Source organism: Megalobrama amblycephala, linkage group LG4, assembly GCF_018812025.1.
Source record: "Megalobrama amblycephala isolate DHTTF-2021 linkage group LG4, ASM1881202v1, whole genome shotgun sequence".
Classification (NCBI taxonomy): domain Eukaryota; kingdom Metazoa; phylum Chordata; class Actinopteri; order Cypriniformes; family Xenocyprididae; genus Megalobrama; species Megalobrama amblycephala.
The window spans coordinates 12425396-12444829 of record NC_063047.1 but is presented as its reverse complement, the minus strand read 5'-3'; the positions used below and the strand labels follow the sequence as shown (position 1 = coordinate 12444829).

Here is a 19434-nt window from a genome sequence, read left to right as displayed (position 1 = left end):
TACTCAAATACTTTATACCACAGGTTCAGACGACCTCCCTCAATTAAACTGGCATAAATTATCTATCTGTTTGTCAAAATTAACAGCAGTTCCCCAAAATAGCTGTGTACCCCAAAACCCATACTGAAGTATGTAAAGGTGAATATTTGTGACTGATCTTTTTGCTGTTACAGACCTCTATAGACATTAGACATATCCCTTGAGATATTACACTGACAACTGGCCATGTGGCTTGTAAGGGCTCACACACAAATTCAAGCAGTCATGGTTCATCTTCAGTGACGATTAATTTTTATCAAGCTCATTAATTTCCGAGATGAATTTACAGCCATGGACAAAATAGCCAATTAATTGCTCTGCAGAATTCACTGAGCAGCAAATTGGTTTCTGTATCAGCATTGAACCTTCAGGAGCAGCAGCACTCCATCCTCTTGACAGGCAGACATTTTGTAGAATAAGGGACAGGATTAACACTCAGAGGGGAATAGTGATTTATTTAAGTTGAGTCATAAAGATGTCAATGCCCAGTGATAGACACTAGAACATCATTTAGGTCCCATGTAGTCTTGTGGCAGTTCTTATGTTGATTGATATACTTATGTGTATGTGTGTATATATATATATATATATATATATATATATATATATATATATATATCACTGATCTCATCTCAAGCTTTTAACCAGTAGTGTATCTAAATTGATTTTGTTTTAATTTATTTTGAGAGCACTTCATGTTATCGTGCTGACAATATCTGTAACAGTAATGTAGCTTTTGAAATGTTTTCTTTAGCAAAAACATAGCCTTAGTTTCTTAGTTTAAGTAGTAAATGGAGTTTGCTGATAGCAAAGTTTTCTTTATGATGAGAAACTTTGTAACAACTACTGAGAAGTTTGTTGAAATTTGTCCTTATATTTTCAGTTCCAGCTGTTTCATTACTGATGAACACAAAGCATTTTAAGGGACTGGAAAAGATCTTCAGTCATTTTACTGCTACTCAGCCAGCTCACAGTGTGACGCCTACTTCCCTGCTGATGTTAGACCACTAAGTCAGTGTGCTGTATTTCACTCATAAATGCCTGTGGTTGTTTTGGCTGCTATGATTTGAGCAATCTGAAATAATGGCTGCATTTTGAATGGCCTTCATATTACATATATGCCCTGCATAAGGCATATAAGACAGGAAATGGCTCACTCTAAATCTGCATAAAAAGCACAAACCTTCACTTCAATTATTATGACTTGAACTTCTGATTCTGTTGCATTTTTACATCATCTTAGGTCACTAAGATGGTCAAGACAGTGACAACACGGACGGTTCGACAGGTGCCATTGGGTCCCGACGGCCTTCCTCTTCCAGAGGGCTCATCTCCACTGGGGAGCTACACCGACTCCATCGATCGGCGCTACATGAAGAACGGCGAGCGCTTCATCACACCCCAGGCCACTTCCACCCTCACACGCTCTTACAACAATTACAGCGACTCCTACAATGACACTCCAGACAGTCAGTTTCGCCATTACGCCCTTCACGATGGATATGGAGACATGCCCGACAACTACGGAAGTCTCTCGCGCGGAGTCAACTACAGGCCCTATCGGCCGTACATGCCCACTGGATACCGGCCGGAGAACAGCTACACTCTCCCCATCCGCAAGGACGACTATGGACATGTGGCCCAGCCTCAAGTCCCAATGGGAAGTAGCACCGTGGATCTCAATCGTTCTCAGCCTGAGCGCTTCCAACCCGAACCCTATGGCCTGGAAGACGACCGTCGCAGTCTCGGTCCAGACGACGAAGAGCCGTACGACCTTGAACCTGATTATTCTACAGCTAACCGTCGCACGCTGCCCGGACGTACCATTCGAGAGCCACTGCGCAATGGCCCCCGCATGAGGTAAGAATCATGCAGTTGATTTGGTTTTTGTTTGCTTGTGCTGCGGTGGGTTAGCACTGGCTTTTTATGATTGTGAGCAGCTTTGATGTGATTGCCTATTGAAGGGATTCAAGTGCTCCAGCCCTTGAGAAGCACATAGATTCAGGTTCTTTTTTCACATAATGGAAAGTTATTGCTAAGGAGAGATTTTTTAATTAATGACATTATATACACCCTATATAAAATGAGATTAATTACATTATTTTATTGTGTACATGAAATGGATGGATGGATGGATGGATGGAAGTGTTGTCTTCTGAGAGATAAAAAGGAAAGATGTTCATATCTTTAAACATTTTTTCCTACTCTTCCAGTCAATATCAGCACGGTCCTCCTTATGAGGAGCAGTTTTGACATGGAGCATGTGTTGTCGGAACACAGTTTCTGTTTAATTAGGGTACAGAGACACACCCACACTCACACACACACACAGTAGACAATCACTGTTACAAACTTTTTTTGGCCACTTCCTGTTTTTCCGTCCATAATGTATTTGTGTACATCTAGAATTATAGTATAATCAGCAGTGATGTCACCCCTCTTACTACGAAAGTCTTAAATTTTGCATCCATCATTAGCATTCCCATAATAACAGATGCTGACAAAAATCTCGCTAATGAATGTGTAAAATGAATATGTTAATTAGAGCTTATTGCTTGCAGTTTGAAAACGGGCAATTATAAAACAACCAAAATTGCAACATTTAGCAAAGAAATGGTTGCCAATGCCGTGTTTGCATGGATTAGACCATTACTGTGCATTTAATTTGTTACACCGACTCGAGGTCTCTTCTTTATCTCTCTTTCTCTATCTTGGTGGAGCTGTTGTTGTCAGGGTGATTAATAGTCTCTGGTGAACACTGCCAGACAAAAGGGGCGTCTCGTCTCCAGCCATATCTCTAATGGTTCATCTCTCCATGGTTGATCCTCCCTGCACCTGCCACCAGTGCCACAGCAGAGCAGCCATAGGTCATCTTGCAAAAATCTCCCTGGAGACCACCAGGAACCACTTCCTCTATGTGCTCGAGCTGAAACGACATCAGTTTATTTTGGCAGAAAGGGAAACACATCCCATCCTTTATCTAGAAGTTTGATCGCAGAGACTGAAAATTTTGAATTGGTAAAAAGTACTAAACAGAACAACGTAGAGTTGGATAAAGTTAAAATTTAGAATCCGTTTCGCTTTTAAAAGACGTGCACATGTATTCTTCCTCTGGTGCGGGCAGAATACCATACTAAAATACTCGAAAATTTTGTCATTATTCTGATTCCCAAAAAAGTTAATCTTGCAAGACAATTCTTTTTAGTAAATCAAAGACATGCAGCACAACCAGTCCGATTCCCGAACAAATGATTCTGATGAGTCGGATCTTTTTTAGAAATTCAAACACATACAGCGCAAGTTAAATTCCCAAACAAATTATTCAAATGAGTGGTTCTTTCTAGTGAATCAAACACATTTATAGTGCAAACAACGTAGTCCAAATCCCGAACAAATTTTTCTAATGAGTCAGTTCTTTTTAGTGAATCAAATCAGTGTAGTTTGATTCCCATACAAATGACTCTGAGTTGTTTTTTTGTAATGAATCAAATGAATGAAAGATGTTACCCCATTGTTTGGTATTGTTTTAATATATATTTAAAGCTTACTGGTTTGCATATATGCTGTCTTTGAAAATATGGAGCCAACTTTTGCAAGAGTTTTTTACAGTATATGACTTTTTTTTTGGTGAAATTGCATTTCCTTTTTTAAAGTTTATTCCTTAAAAGTACTGAAAGTCATTAATGGAACTGTTCAACTTTTTAAAGTTAAATTTAACCCCCAGTATATTCAATCATTTTATTAGTGTATTTCAATTCAACATGAAGCCAATACAATAATTGCTTAATACACTATAGTGTTTTCAGCAGTGTGTTATTTTGGGGCATTTGAAGTACTGTGCCTTACAGTATAACAGAACAAGCAACTTTTTTTTTATTGTGATTTAAAATGTATTTATAAAGCATTTCATCAGGTACAGATTTTGTTAAATAAACTGAAAGATTTGAGTCTGTTTTCACACTTGTTGTACAAACAGCCGAATTCACAAATCCTTATTCATCCACAAGTAATTACTCATTATAATGAGTGAATGATTATTCAAATGAGTGATATCTCAGTACTGTGAGACTCTTGGAATAATATGAGACTCTTACAAATATGCTAATATTTTCCTTTCTTTCTATTCAGAGGCATAGACATTTATCCAAAAAAATCTAAATATAAATAATTCTGAGAAAGGACATGATGGCAGAACAAAATGGATGTAGTAATGGGCACATAACTATGTGGTTTTTCCTGGCAACAAACAAACACACACATTTTTTGAACATGAAGAACATTTGGCTCATTATTGTGGCATAGAAGCCTCTGTAATAACTTCAGAGCATCGCATCTAGTGGAAGACCATCATGTGTATTCAAAGTGCTTTCACGTGTTATCAATACACTCGTACATACAATGGTGGCAATTTAAATGCAAATCTTGACATTCCCATCGCCCAGTCCACAGGGTTTAGCATGCATCTGAACTGTCTAAATTTCAATTGGCAAAGCCCTCAATGAGTGTGTGTGTGTGTGTGTGTGAGAGAAAGAGAGAGAAGGAAAAAGATGAAACTACCTGTATAATGGCAATGTTAATGACGAATAATTTTGAGCCCTCTCATTGTCTCACATTGATCTTTTCTTCTGGTCATATCCATTTTCAATCTGCACCTGACACTATTGCAGCATATTTTTAATGAGTTCTAGCATAAGCTTTTTGGCAGCGAATTATTTTTGAAATATATTATTTACTCACCATGATGTTCCCAACCCATATTACTCCTTCCTCCTGAGTTTGATGTTGCGACAGCACTGAGGTTACCCTTTATTTTATTTCAGATAAATTGTAGGAATACTGTTTAGTGTACACTGACCCAAACTTTTCGATCTTATTAGCCACACCAGTGACCGTTAATTGAACTGCAGCCAGTAACTTATTGCTCATGCTCGCAATCGTGCACACACCCCCTAGTGACGCGAGCTAACCTCGGACGGTGAATTAGTCACATAATGTACAAGAGACTCATTGTGATTAAAGGCCCCAATATACTCACGGTGAAGTTCTTGTTCGATCTTCACTTAGAAGTAAAAAGAAGTTGGAAATATCTTTGCAGTTGTGTACCACTGCTGAGAGCGATGTTTAGATATGTGTAATATGTAAATATGTGCTGTGCTCTTTCCTCTCAATAACAAGTAAACATGCAACAAAAATGACAGTGGTGAGAAAACAGCAGTTGAGAAAACATGTGGTCATAGTGACGTGGATATGTTTACACCAGCTCTGCAATTCACCGGCATCATGTCGACAGATGATCATTAAAAACTCTCCCAAGATTCCGCGCTCAAACTCGGGTTCATCAAGCTACGCCTTTGTTTTGAATAGGCGACCTCTAGCGGTGAAAATTCTACATACTGTGCCTTTAATCCCATTTCTTTCCATGACACATTGACATTACAGTACAGAATGGCCCTTTTGGTATTATCCTGTACTTTTGTACAAACTTTTCATGTGTCATTAAACTGAAGAGAGGCTTTCAGGAGCGCGCATAAATGTCACATCCTTTTGATTTTCCTGGCAAAACGTCCTGAGTCATAACAATAAAATTCGTACATATAGCCCCTTTAAGCTTAGCTTTGTGTGAAATGGACTTATAAAATAAAATGCTGCTGCATAGTTATTTTAGTCCATTGTTAGCTTTCACTGGCGGATGAGAGAAATGTCTCAGGCCCAGCCCAACAGCTCTCAGCCATTTCTAGAATGTCTTGGAACAGTTAAAGACTTTAGTACAAGTTGTTTCCTGGGTGTAAATAACGAGATGAGATGACTCCCAGCCTCAAAAAGACATAGCAATAAAGGTTGGAAGAGACGCTGCCAGTAACTCTATAAATCGTATAATGTACTTGGTCATACACACCATCAAACATGAGTCATGCTGACTAAGCCTGTGTGCCCTTTCTGTATTAGTTGTTCTAGTTAATTATTTGCATCAGCACAAGTCTTGATGGGAAGAGTATTGAACTGTTTAACTCAAGTAGAAATGATGTATTCTGAGTGCCGGCCGTGTTAATGTTGGTTTGCTCCCAATAGGTCTGGCACTGGTCATCATTCAGACATTACGTCAGTTAATGATTATTTCATCATTCTGACACTGAATGGCACTTGGATGGCTTTTCCAAAGAAATAAAACACTTCCAAATTTACCACATGGTCAGTAACCACTCTCTTAATTTGCATGAAATCTATTCATATGTTACAATAATAAAGCAAATGGTGATGGTAATGAATACTGACTGGAGCTGGACATTGCAGCAGATGTTGCAAACCGACACTAAATTGAGAAGAGTAGTAGTTTATCATTATGTCAAAATCCAATAAGTCATTTCACTCATTGGCCACCTTGGAGATACCACATTGACCGTTGCAATATCTCCCATTAAATTTTCCACAAATGGCTTGCCTTTTACTGTTCTTTTACTGTTCTCCTTCTAAGTGGCTTGTCTCTGATTATATTTGACTGAACGTATAGGAACCACGATTGGCATAATTGGAGCTAGAGGAAATGCATAACTATTTTCTCTGAAAATAACAAATTAACTTAATTAGATTAAGGAAAACATTTCCATATGATTGCATTAAGCATTTTCAACAACCAACAATTTATTCCATTGTGTTATACAAACTTCCCCATTAAAAAAACCCTCATTAGATGCAATGATAGTGGAAAACACACATACATTTGTTTATGGCCAATAAAAGTTATTTCTGTAATCTACTATAATTTTCTCTAGGAGGATATGTCTTATCTGACAACGTTTTACACCTGCCTTGTCATTCTCAGCGCATTCCTTTATTGTGCTTAAAACTCCCTTTCCTCTGGGAGCAATCAGGTGATGTGTTCCTCATGTACCATCGTGAAGTAATGTCCCATTTCATGGCCATGTCATCTCTTTAAGATGTCAGATGCATGAATTGTTCATTTAAAGCTCTGCCATAACAGCTTGCTGAGATTTCCTCACTCTGTAACATGCCCCCAAATCACCTCCAAAGTTGCAGTACATAATTAACATAAAACTCTCATTAAAAGTGCATCCCGCACAACCGCCAACATTCTCAGCTGTGGCCCATTTTGTCAAGTCACACATCAAAGACTTTGTTCAGACTGTGCGTAAATCCGATTTGTTTTTCAAATCCAGTGTTTAGCGCTGACTTTCTGCACTGTCATTTTCTAAGTGATGAAATCTGATCCATTTGTTCAGATATATATATATGAATTTCAGACTATAAACAAAGCCAAAGATTAAGATCTAATGCATGAATGCTGTCAGATTATAGTGGTGCATCTGTATTTGCACATATGGTCCCTAGTGCTTTGAATTTCTGGTGCACCTTGTTTTTCCCACCTAGAGTGAGATGAGAACAGAAAATAAGCTAGAAATGTAGACAGAAAGAGTGATGGTGAGTAAGTGTCACAAGGGTTTAATATTTCTATGCCAATTTAGGAGTAGCACCACAGGGACATCTCTGTTTTGGTCACACTGATAATGAAGCATGCTGAGACTCCTATCTGAGATTGATGTAACCTCCCTGATGTGTACAGCACAGCCCTAGACATGTTATTTCCAACTTTTGCTCTGTAGAGGACAAGAACTGGTGGAGTAAAATAACATAGCCTCCAGCCGCCAGCTTTCTGAACACAGAAATATATATGACCTCATACACTACCATTTCTCTTTTACTGTGAGCTCTGCTCAGTTAAATGCAATCATTAATTTCCTATTTCTTTAAAAAATACTTTTAAACAGTAGTCGATATATTATCACAATTTCTCTTTAGAAGTCAAAATCAGCCATTTGCAACTTCAGAGTTTGTGTGATGCCTCAGAGAAATGCAAATCTCTTGCTACCAGCTGTGGAGCAGTGGGTCAGTGTTTTGGAAATGAGATGCATACGGCACATTTTGGTCAGTTTCTGCTCAGTTTAATGAAGTGATACAACAGCTAATTTCCAGGGTGCCTGAAGTACCAGGAAATGTTCCCACTGAGCATTTGTTTGCAAACAGTGTTTTTAATCTATAGTGCTCTTTAGCTGGCTAAATGGTTCTTCCATGCTGCGTTATATAATGTTTTCCTTTCCACATTGGCCTTTTATGTCTTATTTTCTAGTAAACCATGAATATGTACCCTTTCAAAGACAGCACAGAAGCAGCATAAACAGAAGATGTGCGCTTCAGATAGTAATAACGTGAACTGAAAAAAAGAAATGGATTTAGTTCTACTGTAATTTTTAACCATTATTGGTGTCATTTTACAAAGAATATTCCAGATATGCACACTGTATGTTACAAATCCTCATGTTCCTGTGACCTAGTTTCCCCATTCTGTTCATTAGTTCATTTGATTCACCTGTGTCTAATTATCTCATCACCTTGTGAAGTTTCCTTTGTTTGCTTCCTGTATTTAAGCCCTATGTTCACCCTCATTCCTCGTCCTTGTTATGGTGTGTGTAATCCTTATGTGTTATCATTAAAGCCGGTATTCGTCTCATCTTCTTCGTTTGCCATTTGTGACACTGTATGCACACAGATTATTTAATTTCCTATCCTAACATATTGTTTGCTTCCATATGACTAAAGAGGGGGCTCTCAGAAAAGTCCAGAGCTAGGATTCTCCCAGTGGGAGTGCTGCTGTACTGCACTGTCCTGTATTCAGATTATTCTTTTTAGGAAAGCCATTCGTCGCTCCTCATCCATCTGTCTCTCTCTCTCTCTCTCTCTCTTTGTTTCCAGTCTGTTTTACATTTGCACTGGGCCCTGCATGTTCTTTGTTTTTCCTCATGCTGTATCCCATCCATCATTAATTAAAGAAAGAGAGAACATCTCTGTGTCCTGAAAGACACAATTAATAAGAAAATAGCAGCAGTTTTTTTATTGTAGAGTGTTGTGGATTCTTTGACACCATTGTAAATAACAAATCAATACTTTTTTTTCTCTCTCTCTCTCTCTCTCTCTCTCTCTCTCTCTCTGTCTCATTTAGTCTTTTTACCCATAACCTTCATATTTGGCTCTTATCTTATTGTTCCTTTTCAAAGTTTTTTGACCATAATCCTTTTTTTCAAAATTCTTTCATCCATGCACCCACCTTATATCTTAACCACATTAGAATCTCACAGTTGGCAAATTACATTCTATGTAAGTTGTGAAAATAACAACACAATTTATATAATTATAGTTCAGTTAGGATGCCTTAAATTGATCAAATGTGTAAAGACAGGAAAAAAATGCATCACAGTTTCGACAAAATTCCCAACAGCACAACTGTTTTCACATACTGTTTTTACTTTATTTTTCATTACAAAATTCAACATACAAAACATGACATCTCTTATACAACAAAAAATGAAGAAACAAATGCTTGTTTGTCATAGGAAAAACTTTTTCTCATGTGTTTCTTCAGATCACACAGTATTTTTCCACTCTTTTCACTCTTTCCTGCTCTATGTCTGGTTTTAATCGCTTTGGCTGATTGATAAATCTCTTTAAAATCTCTCTCTTTTTCTTCATTGATTACAGAGGCTACGAGGACCCCATAGAGGCTGAATTAATCGACGAAAGACACCCCTACATCCATGGCATGTACCCGGCACCTCTTGCCCAACCCGAGAGGGGCAGCATGGCCAGTCTTGACCGCATGGGGGGCCGTCGCTCCCCCTCGATTGACAGCATCCGCAAAGATCCGCGCTGGAGGGACCCCGACCTGCCTGAGGTCATTGCCATGCTAGGTCACCCCATTGATCCGGTTAAGTCCAACGCCGCCGCCTACCTGCAGCATCTCTGCTATGAGAACGACAAGATAAAGAAGGATGTCAGGCAGCTGAAGGGGATCCCAGTGCTGGTGGGCTTGCTGGACCACCCTAAAGCTGAAGTTCATCGCAAGGCCTGCGGAGCTCTGAGAAACATCTCCTATGGCAAGGACCACGATAACAAGGTGGCCATAAAGAGCTGTGATGGGATTCCCGCTCTCATCCGTCTGCTGAGGAAAACCAATGACATGGAAGTTCGGGAACTCATTACAGGTATGATATGATAATCTCCAGCTGCACCATTACATACTGGAATTTAGCACTATGACTGTAAAAACAAAGTTTGTAAAATAGGTAGGGGCATTGGGCTTCTTTTTTATGGCCCTTTTGGTGTTATAAATAAGACATGACTGAGGAAAGTAAAAAGCAGTAGTTCAAGAAGTATAAGACATGTCTGTCTGGTAGATTAAACTGAACAAGACACAGCATTTTTGCAAACTTATTTTTTATGTCCTGCAACTTACAGTAACTATTAAATATTTGGCTGCATTTATTTCATCAAAAATACAGTAAAAACAGTAATATTGTGAAATATGATTACAATTTAAATGAACTGTTTTCATGTAAAAAGTAATTTATTCCTGTGATGGTAAAGCTGAATTTTCAGCATCAATCCTCCAGTCTTCAGTGTCACATGATCCTTCAGAAATCATTCTAAAATGCTGATTTGGTGCTCAGATAACATCTATTATCAGTGTTCAAAATAGCTGTATTGCTTAATGTTTTTGAGGAAACCGTCCAAAAAAATTCAGGTTTCTATGATAAATGGAAAGAAGAACAGCATTTATTTGAAACTATTTTTTGTAACAATGTAAAAGTTGTCAGTTTTGATCATTGAACCACCATAATCTGTCACGTTTGACCATTATAATCTGAAATTTGAGAGGGACATGTTTATGGTAGATACGGTGCCGGTCGAAATTCAATTCCAGATAAATCAGGCTTTACCCTGTGTGACTGCATGACCAATATAAGTAATATTCAGGCCAATGACAAAAATAACCTTCCATCTTTTTAGCTTGTTCGTCCTAAATCTTCTATGATTCATTCATTTATATTTTTCTCATTTCATCTAGTCATGCTTGGCAGGCATCCTTCTAATACTAGCCACAGGCCTCTTGCCAAGTTTTCACGTATAAATACCAGATGAGTCCAGACTGATGTTGACTGAATCCAGGTCAGTCTTTCAGGTGCAGGACTGCAAAGCAGGGTCTTGAACTGCTAAATGTCACCGTTAGAACACACTGAGGTTTATGTGTCTCCTCCTAGGACCTTAATCCCTTGACCTGATCTCCACGACCCGACATGCATTTACTATAGCATGGAGAACGCGAAAGAGGTTCAGCACACAAAGCACAGGGGCCAAAGACACATGTTTACGTGCATACACAAGATATTTTATTACTGGAACAGGGGATTCATGTCACTGAGAGACAGTAAGGGATTTACAAAATCTTAAGAATAAGAATAAAAATTAAAATACATTTTGTGTGAAGTAGTTAATAAACACTATATCATTCAAAAGTTTAGAATCTGTAAGATTTTTGAAGATTTTTAATGTTTTTGAAAGAAATCTCTTTTGCTCACCAAGGCTGCATTTATTTGATCTAAATATTAATGCTGTGAAATTTTATTACAATTTATAATAGCTGTTTTAATATATTTTAATGTTTTTTCATGTGATGGCTTAGAAATCAGACATTTCAATCTTGAAAACAATTTTTATTTTTGTGGTAGACATGCATACATTTTTCCAGAATTCTTTGATGAATAGAAAGTTCAAAAAATCTTTTGTACCATTATAAATATCTTTACTGTAACCTTTGATCAATCTAATGCATCCTTGCTGAATAAAAGGAATAATTTCCTTAAAAAAACAACAACTTTTGAACGGTAGTGTATATGCTTTTTAAAAAAAAGTGCAGATGTTTCCTCTACTTGGGTTGGTGAATCTGCTGAAGGAGAAAGTCTTTCTCATAATGACATTGACTGATGGTTCTCCAGACTAGACATTCAGCCTTTTCACAAAGCACAGAAAAAGCTTCTGGTGTGTGAAATACCTGAGTGAATCCTTGTATTGCTGGAGTGTGAAAGTTACGTATAACGGCTCTGCAGCCTCAATGATTAACTTTACAGCACAATGTTGCTTTCAGTCTCAGTTAAAAATAGCTTCTCTTCTACAGGATTCAGGGAATATAGTGTGTCAGTTCCAAACCGAATCCTGGACAGCCTTATGGTTTATCTGCAAGGCCCCTATGAAAACACTGCTCTCACAATGGTCTTTCACCAGCCTGGAAAATCGGGAATGTTTTTCTACAATTAAAAATAATTGCAGGACTTTAAAAATATGTTCACTCTGTGCTTGAATCCCATGGTTGGTACCTTTGTATCGTCAGCAGCACCGTTTGCACCCTCGTCCAAGAACCTCATTGTATGGATGTAAATAGTACTTTTTTCTTTTCTTTTCTACTGCAGAAGTATCTGCTTAGAATTTTTCATTACCTTTTCCACTTTTCAGCATTATTTTTAATTAAACTGTCCATTTTAATTTGGTGACCCTGTGTCAAATGTTCTTCATGTGCTTTGAATATTTAGCAGTTCATAGTAATATTTTTATAATAAGGTGGTCAAGACTGATACAACTTCAAAGCACCATCATTTCCTTTTCAGAGCTCTCATCTTAAATGTTAAAAGTGTTTTGAACTAATTTATCATTTAATTACAACTGACCAGCTACAGCAGTATGTTTATACCAGTAGCTGTGAATCTCTGCTTCCTTGTCTGCGTTCTGTATTTTTTGTATCCGCCACAACTCTCCATCTTGCTCTAATTCTCTATTTTTCTCTATTTTCTCTGTCTTGCTTCGATTGCAGACAAAAAGTCAGTATCTAGCAGAAACAGATTTAAATTGTTCTTCCTCATTCCGTAATCCGTGGGTATTTCCGACTTTTTATGCTAGCTACATAATTACGCCAGTAGGTGGCGATAAGTGTCTTAATGAGTGAGTCAGCGAGTCATTCTCATCTGATTTGTTCAAAACACTGATTCATTTAGAAACTAAACAAGTTACTTTCACACAAATTTGTCACTTGGTAGAACATGAACAGGATGTGTTCTTATCCTCGAAAAACGTACACAAAACTAGGGAAGGTAAAATAAAATATGATCTAAATTACATTAAATAGAGCCATTAATAAAACAACAATAATGACTAAACGTCTGTTTTATTTTGATTACTTCTGTACTATAGACCATTTTGGTACTGTGCTGGATCTTGGAATGATTCCTTGTCCATGTTCAATACAGTTTGTGTACTCAAAGGTCTATTTGAATCACCTGATGATATATTTAAAAGGAAATGTAAGGGCATTAGAAAAAGGGCATTAGAAAAAGGCCACAAATTGTAGCTTACAAAATGACATTTTGTTCAAAAATTCCAGAAGTCCAGAGTATGGTGGCATTTCGGAGATGATTACCTCATTTACCCTTCTTCCTGTTTCTTTGCCTCTGACTCGGCTGTCCAATCAGTGTATGATGAATGGCAGGGGGCAGGATGGGACTGTAATAGCCCTAAGTGAATGGCCTGTTAGAACAGCATGTCTGCTGCTCCCAGGAAATTGAATTAGCTGGGAGGCTCCAATGACAAGCAGGAAGGAGTAAACTCAATCAGGCTGCACCTCTTGCAAGGTTCAGCTTCTCTCATGTGGGTTTCATTGGCTCTTTTTGTATTAGATTTGTGGGATATCCAGGAACCTGCAAAAGATGCCAGGGGTACTAAACAGATATGACACCAGAGCCCTTCTGAAATAACATTCTATAGTTTTTACCAGTATATGGTGTGTGTGTTTGCACAATTAGCTGCCAAAACGGTGCCAACCCACAGAGGCATGGACTCTACAAGATCCCTGAAGATGTGCTGTGGTATCTGGCACCAAGATGTTAGCAGCAGATCCTTCAAATCCTGTAGGTTGTGAGGTGGAGCCGCCGTGGATCGTACTTGTTGGTCCAGCACATCCCACGGATGCACAATTGGATTGAGATCTTGGGAATTTGGAGGCCAAGGCAACACCTTGAACTTTTCATCATGTTCCTCAAACCATTCCTGAACAATGTGTGCAACGTGGCAGGGTGCATTATCCTGCTGAAAGAGGCCACTTCCACCAGGGAACACCATTGTCATGATGGGGTGTACCTGGTAAACAATGCTTAGGTAGGTGGCACGTGTCAAATTTACATCCACATGAATGGCCAGATCTGGGGGAAGTGAATGTCCATCACTTCCCCAGGTAAACGGTGCACACGTACATGGCCGTTCATGACCAGGTGACCTCCTTCCACCGCTCCAAGGCTCTGATGCTTGCGTGCCAATTGAAGGCACTGTTGACAGTCGGCAGGGGTCATCATAGGCTCTACAGAGCAGAGTGCTATACACTGTGTGTTGTGACACATTCCTCCCATAACTATCAGTTAAAATTTTGTGTGACTTGTGCCACAGTAGACCTTCTGTTGGCTCGGACCAGACGGGATAGCCTTTGTTGCCCTTGTTTATCAGTGAGCCTTGAGCGCCCAACACCTTGTGTCCTGTTTGTGATTTGTCCCTCCTCGGACCACTGTTGATAAATTCTCACCACCACTGACTGGGAGCCATGCACAAGCCTTGTCGTTTCAGAGATACTCTGAGCCAGTTGGATTGCCAAATCAATTTGGCCCTTGTCAACGTCGCTCAGATCTTTATTCCTGCCTATTTCTCCTGCATCCAACACGTTAATTACGAGAACTGATTATTTGCTTGCCATCTAATCTACCCAGACCTTAATATGTGGCCCTGTTAGGAGATGATCAGCGATATTTGCTTCACCTGTGACTGGTCATAATCTTTTGGCTCATCGGTGTATTTCCTTCTTTTGTATTCAGTCTAGGAGATTTCAATTTCATATTAATGTTATATATTAATGTTTCATATAAATATCAACAAACATTTGTATATACTTTTTATTAATCATGTAGCTTAACTGGTAATACATCACCATCAAAAACAGTAATATTGTGTAACATTATAATAATTTAAAATTACTGTTTCTGTTTCAAGTATTTTATAAATGTAATTTATTCCTATTCCTGTTGAACAGTATGTGTATGTAATCAATATATGTGACCCGTGCTGGCAAAATGAGAATGTGCACGGGCTAATTGTTTAGCTACAGGCAAAACAAGTCAAAAATATATCAAATTTGAGGTTTTCACAAAAATTAGTTCAATAAGCCCTCATCTAGCAATCCAAATGCTTCAAATAGCAATTAAACATCTAAAAGTATCTTTATTTGTTCGTTATCTGAGAGGAGTACCTTTCCTCTGTCCATTAAAAAATGCTGTTTTTCTCTGCTCGCTTCACCTCTCACACATCCCCTCAGCACAAGTTTGGTATCGTTTTAAAGTGCAGCATTCCAACTTTGTGAATATTCATAGCAAATGTTTAACGCTGAACCAATTAAATGTGATTTTCAAACTCATGCTGATGTAAACAAATCGATCTTACTTGTGCCGACTGACAGATTTGAAGCGTGTGCACAAAGACGCCCGATTTACACACATACACAGAATTAAGAAGAAGTAACATATTGAAGAAAAAGTTGAATATATATTTTTCCTATTTATATTTGGTTTTGATGAGGTGTGTGCCAAATTAGGTGTTATTATCATGAATTTTAAAGTACGGTTGCTAGGTGATTTTGTTTTGGAACCTTCAGAAAACTTCAACTCGATTTTTCTCAGAATTGACTTTGCTGACTCTATCGATTTCAAACAGATGTAGCTCAGGATTTGTTCTCTGATTCCAACAAATCATACATCATACATGAAGGTTTTTTTAATAGAGATTATGAAAATAACAATAACTCATTTTTGAAAATTTGCTTATAACGACTCATTTTGCCAGTTGTAATCAATGGTTATAAAGGCCTGTGACTGCTCCAACTTGCTTTAGTTGTCTACCTCCTATTAAAGCCAATGAAGCGAAGTTAATCAGAACGTGTTATGTATAGACCTCTACATCTCTCCTGACTACAAGCCTATCTGACACAATAACACGTGCACAAGCGCATGAGCTGGCCGGTAATGATCCATGCTCCTTAATGTTCCACTTTACCAAGTTGACATTCCCAGTTACAGCAAGGGCCATGTGTACCGCATCTGTTATCTGTGCTTTAAGCAGGGCCTAATGGCTATTCAGTGCCTAAGAGGTGATAGCAATGGAGCCTCCTTGCAGATGGCAGAACAAATTTGTTTATTATTAGAAGGTAAATAGATTTATTTGGGGGCTAAAAGAACCCGAGCACTAATGACACAGAGCTATGACATGTTTATAGACCTCTTGTCTCCTGTTCTTATGGAAATGGGTCTGGAAATAATTGCAGAGTGAGAAGAATATGGAGTGATAATGTGCATGAAGGGCAGGAATAGATTCAGAGCTGTGTGAGTTCGTAGTCAGCTATGTAAACACTTGGTATTTCTGTTTTTAGCGAATATGCCCTCTGGTCCAGAGACTTTATTTTTATTAACCCAAGAGAAGACAGTTTATTTATCCACTATACATTTCCAAGGGTTGCAGTATTTGAATGGTGCTTGCCAAGTTAATAAAACAAAGTCTAGTCATAGGCATATATACGTCGTCTGCTGGGTTACGGAACAAGCTTCTCTGTTTTATTGTCTAGAAAATAACAGCCTGGCCCCTTCACATTGTTTACTCTGAGCGATTTTTCTCAAACTTTACTTTTCCTTTCCATTTTTCCTTACCCCTATAATAGAGGTTCCTGTCGGGCAACTCAGAATTGATGCTTTTATAATGCCTGGTGTATGTCAACAGATCTAACAGCAGTGCCACTTTTTGTTTGTAGCTCTTGTGTCATGTTAAGAGATGTAACTGATTCTATTTTCTCTTTTCCTGTTTCTTTTCTCATCTCATTGCACCTGTTAGGAACACTTTGGAACTTGTCCTCCTATGAGCCACTGAAGATGGTGATAATTAACCACGGGCTTCAGACGATGACTAACGAGGTCATCATCCCTCATTCGGGCTGGGAACACGAGCCAAACGAGGACTCAAAGCCACGAGATGCAGAGTGGACCACTGTCTTCAAGAACACATCTGGATGTCTTAGGTACGCTGGTCTGATTGACAGCATCTTCCCCATCATCGTCAGCTGACCTAGAACAATGTCAATGAATCCTCTTATTGGTCTTTGCAAGTTTCTGCAAAATCCTTTGACGCATCACATGTAGTCTATACTAGTTTGATTGCTAAAAGGTTTCACATGAACAAAAGGAATTAATTTGTGTATATTAAGATGGTCTATCTCTCTCAGTACTATTTTAGTATTATTTATATTATTATTTACTAATATAGTATTTATTAATATTTTAATTAGCTTTTATTTTTATATTTTCAGTTTTTATTTAGTTTGTTGATAACACTTTACAATAATGTTTAATTTGTACATTAGTTAACACAAACTAACAATGAGCAATATTTCTGTAATATTTATTTATATTAGTTAATCTAAGCTTTTACTAATACATTTGTAAGATCAAAAGTTGTATTTGAAGACTTCAGATGCAAAAGCCTCTAAGTGCCATCTAAAATTTTCTTCTAAAATGAGCATTTTTATCAAGCTTATATGTTTATGCTCAGTTATTTCACTTTAATGGCAATGAAAAGGACCTGTTAAGTGCCATTAAAGTGAAATTACTGAACCTAAACATACGAGCTTTATAAAAATGCTCATTTTAGAAGAAAATTTCAGACGCCACTTAGAGGCTTTTGCATCTGAAGTCTTCATTTGTTAACATTAGTTGAAGCACTGTGAAACTAACATGAACATTTTTATTAACTAACATTAAAAAAGGTTAATAAATGCTGTAGAAATATTTTGCTCATTGTTAGTTCATGTTAGTTAGTACATTCATTAATGTTAACAAATGAGACCTTATTGTAAAGCGTTACCAGTTTGGTTTAGTAATTTTAATTCTGTGTTTAGTTCGTATTTCTTTAGACAGAATCATAGTTTCTGTTCATTTTCCACTGAATAATGTTATATGGTGAGCTTATTAGTAGTTTCTAGCACTGTCTGTCTGTGTTTTCACTTTCACGATTGTTATAACTCAGAGTATCATCATTCACTGCACATCTGTCACTCACATTATGTGTTGATAACCCTCCCTGCCTCTTCCAATGACAAAGTTCCCCTAAACTTCCGCGTTCTGTTCCGTACATACTATTGCACATGATTACGACAAGCAGCATATGATTTGTGTGTGATTTTCATGTGATTTGGGCTCTCTTTATAAGAATAAAGGATGTTTACATAAGAAATGTTAAGCAGGTGTAGCTTATTCTAAAATGTTACAAATAACATATTTCTGGCTCATCATATGACTAAAATTCATGTTGATCACAATCGGAAGTTGTACAAACACTCAATGGTGGATTACAATGAGTTTTGCGTAAAAGCATAATATTCATCTCATAAATTGTCATGTGTAGTTTGATGTTAATTGTAGCTATAATTCACCTGTTACCCAGATACAATTATATTTAATGATGTATAGTATGTTGTCAAAATAATTCGGAGAAAAGTGGAGAATGAGAGTAAAGTAATGAAACAACTTACATTTGACGTCGGCATTCTTGTCATCTTTTCTTCCAATAAAATCAAAGTAATGTCAGAATTTCCAGTCGCTAAACGTAAGCTTTTCCATATTCCGAGCTAGCTTGCTGCAGTGGTGACGTCAAGTTTTGAAGATCATGAAACTGGATCTAGGAGTGATTGGATTATTGGATTTCAAATCAGTAGGGTTTGAAGCAACAAAAACTAACATTAAGAGCTATTTTATGGATGGTGACTGTAATATTATTACTGAAATCTTATTAGTAATTTGTTACACTACTGTTTACTACAGAAAGTAATATTATTACTGTAGCGTGTTTCTGCCCAAAACTGATTACTAGATATGGTTTCTGTGCACTAGGGGTGAAAAGTGCCATCTAAACATTTGGCTTTGAGAAGATCATTTTGCCAATGGGAACAGCAGTTAAAATGAGCTGTTGCTATATAGAAAGACAACCCATATAAAATATAAAACTGATATAAATCGAAAGTGGGAATAGACAGTTTTGTATAGATTGAACTTATTTGTCATCTGATGAAATCTATGACAAAAAAAATATATAGAAACATCTCCACATAATAACTAAAGGCAAAAATCAATAGTCTCTGTCTGTTCTATATTTAACCATTATTGCTATTATGTTACGAACCTCTCTGTAGACACTGATCCTCTCCTCTGGGGGTCATTCTAGCAGCTCAGCTTTTGATTAAGATATCCAGTCACTAAAGGGCTTTATATCTCCATGGTTACCATGCATCCTGCCACAATAAATGGAGTTCTTATTTTCTTTCTTTCTTGCACCCACTTCTGTCTCTAAAAGCAAGAGAAAATTGCTGTATAAGAGGTTTGATTTTACTTTTTATCTACAAAAAGGAGTGTGGTCTTTGCATGT

The 19434-nt window shown here is 37.6% G+C and overlaps 1 protein-coding gene across 12 annotated transcripts in view; it reads left to right on the top strand.

Moving 5' to 3' along the window:
• Positions 1-19434, top strand: part of arvcfb (ARVCF delta catenin family member b) — a 190726-nt gene that overhangs the window by 116972 nt on the left and 54320 nt on the right. For 11 of the 12 annotated variants that reach the window (XM_048187610.1, XM_048187607.1, XM_048187602.1 and 8 more), the window contains 3 exons: positions 1283-1899; positions 9589-10091; positions 16852-17035. In XM_048187610.1, coding sequence (XP_048043567.1) covers positions 1283-1899; positions 9589-10091; positions 16852-17035 — 1304 coding nt within the window. Of the gene's footprint in view, positions 1-909; positions 1051-1282; positions 1900-9588; positions 10092-16851; positions 17036-19434 lie in introns of those variants that run through there. The other variant, XM_048187611.1, reaches the window with a different exon arrangement.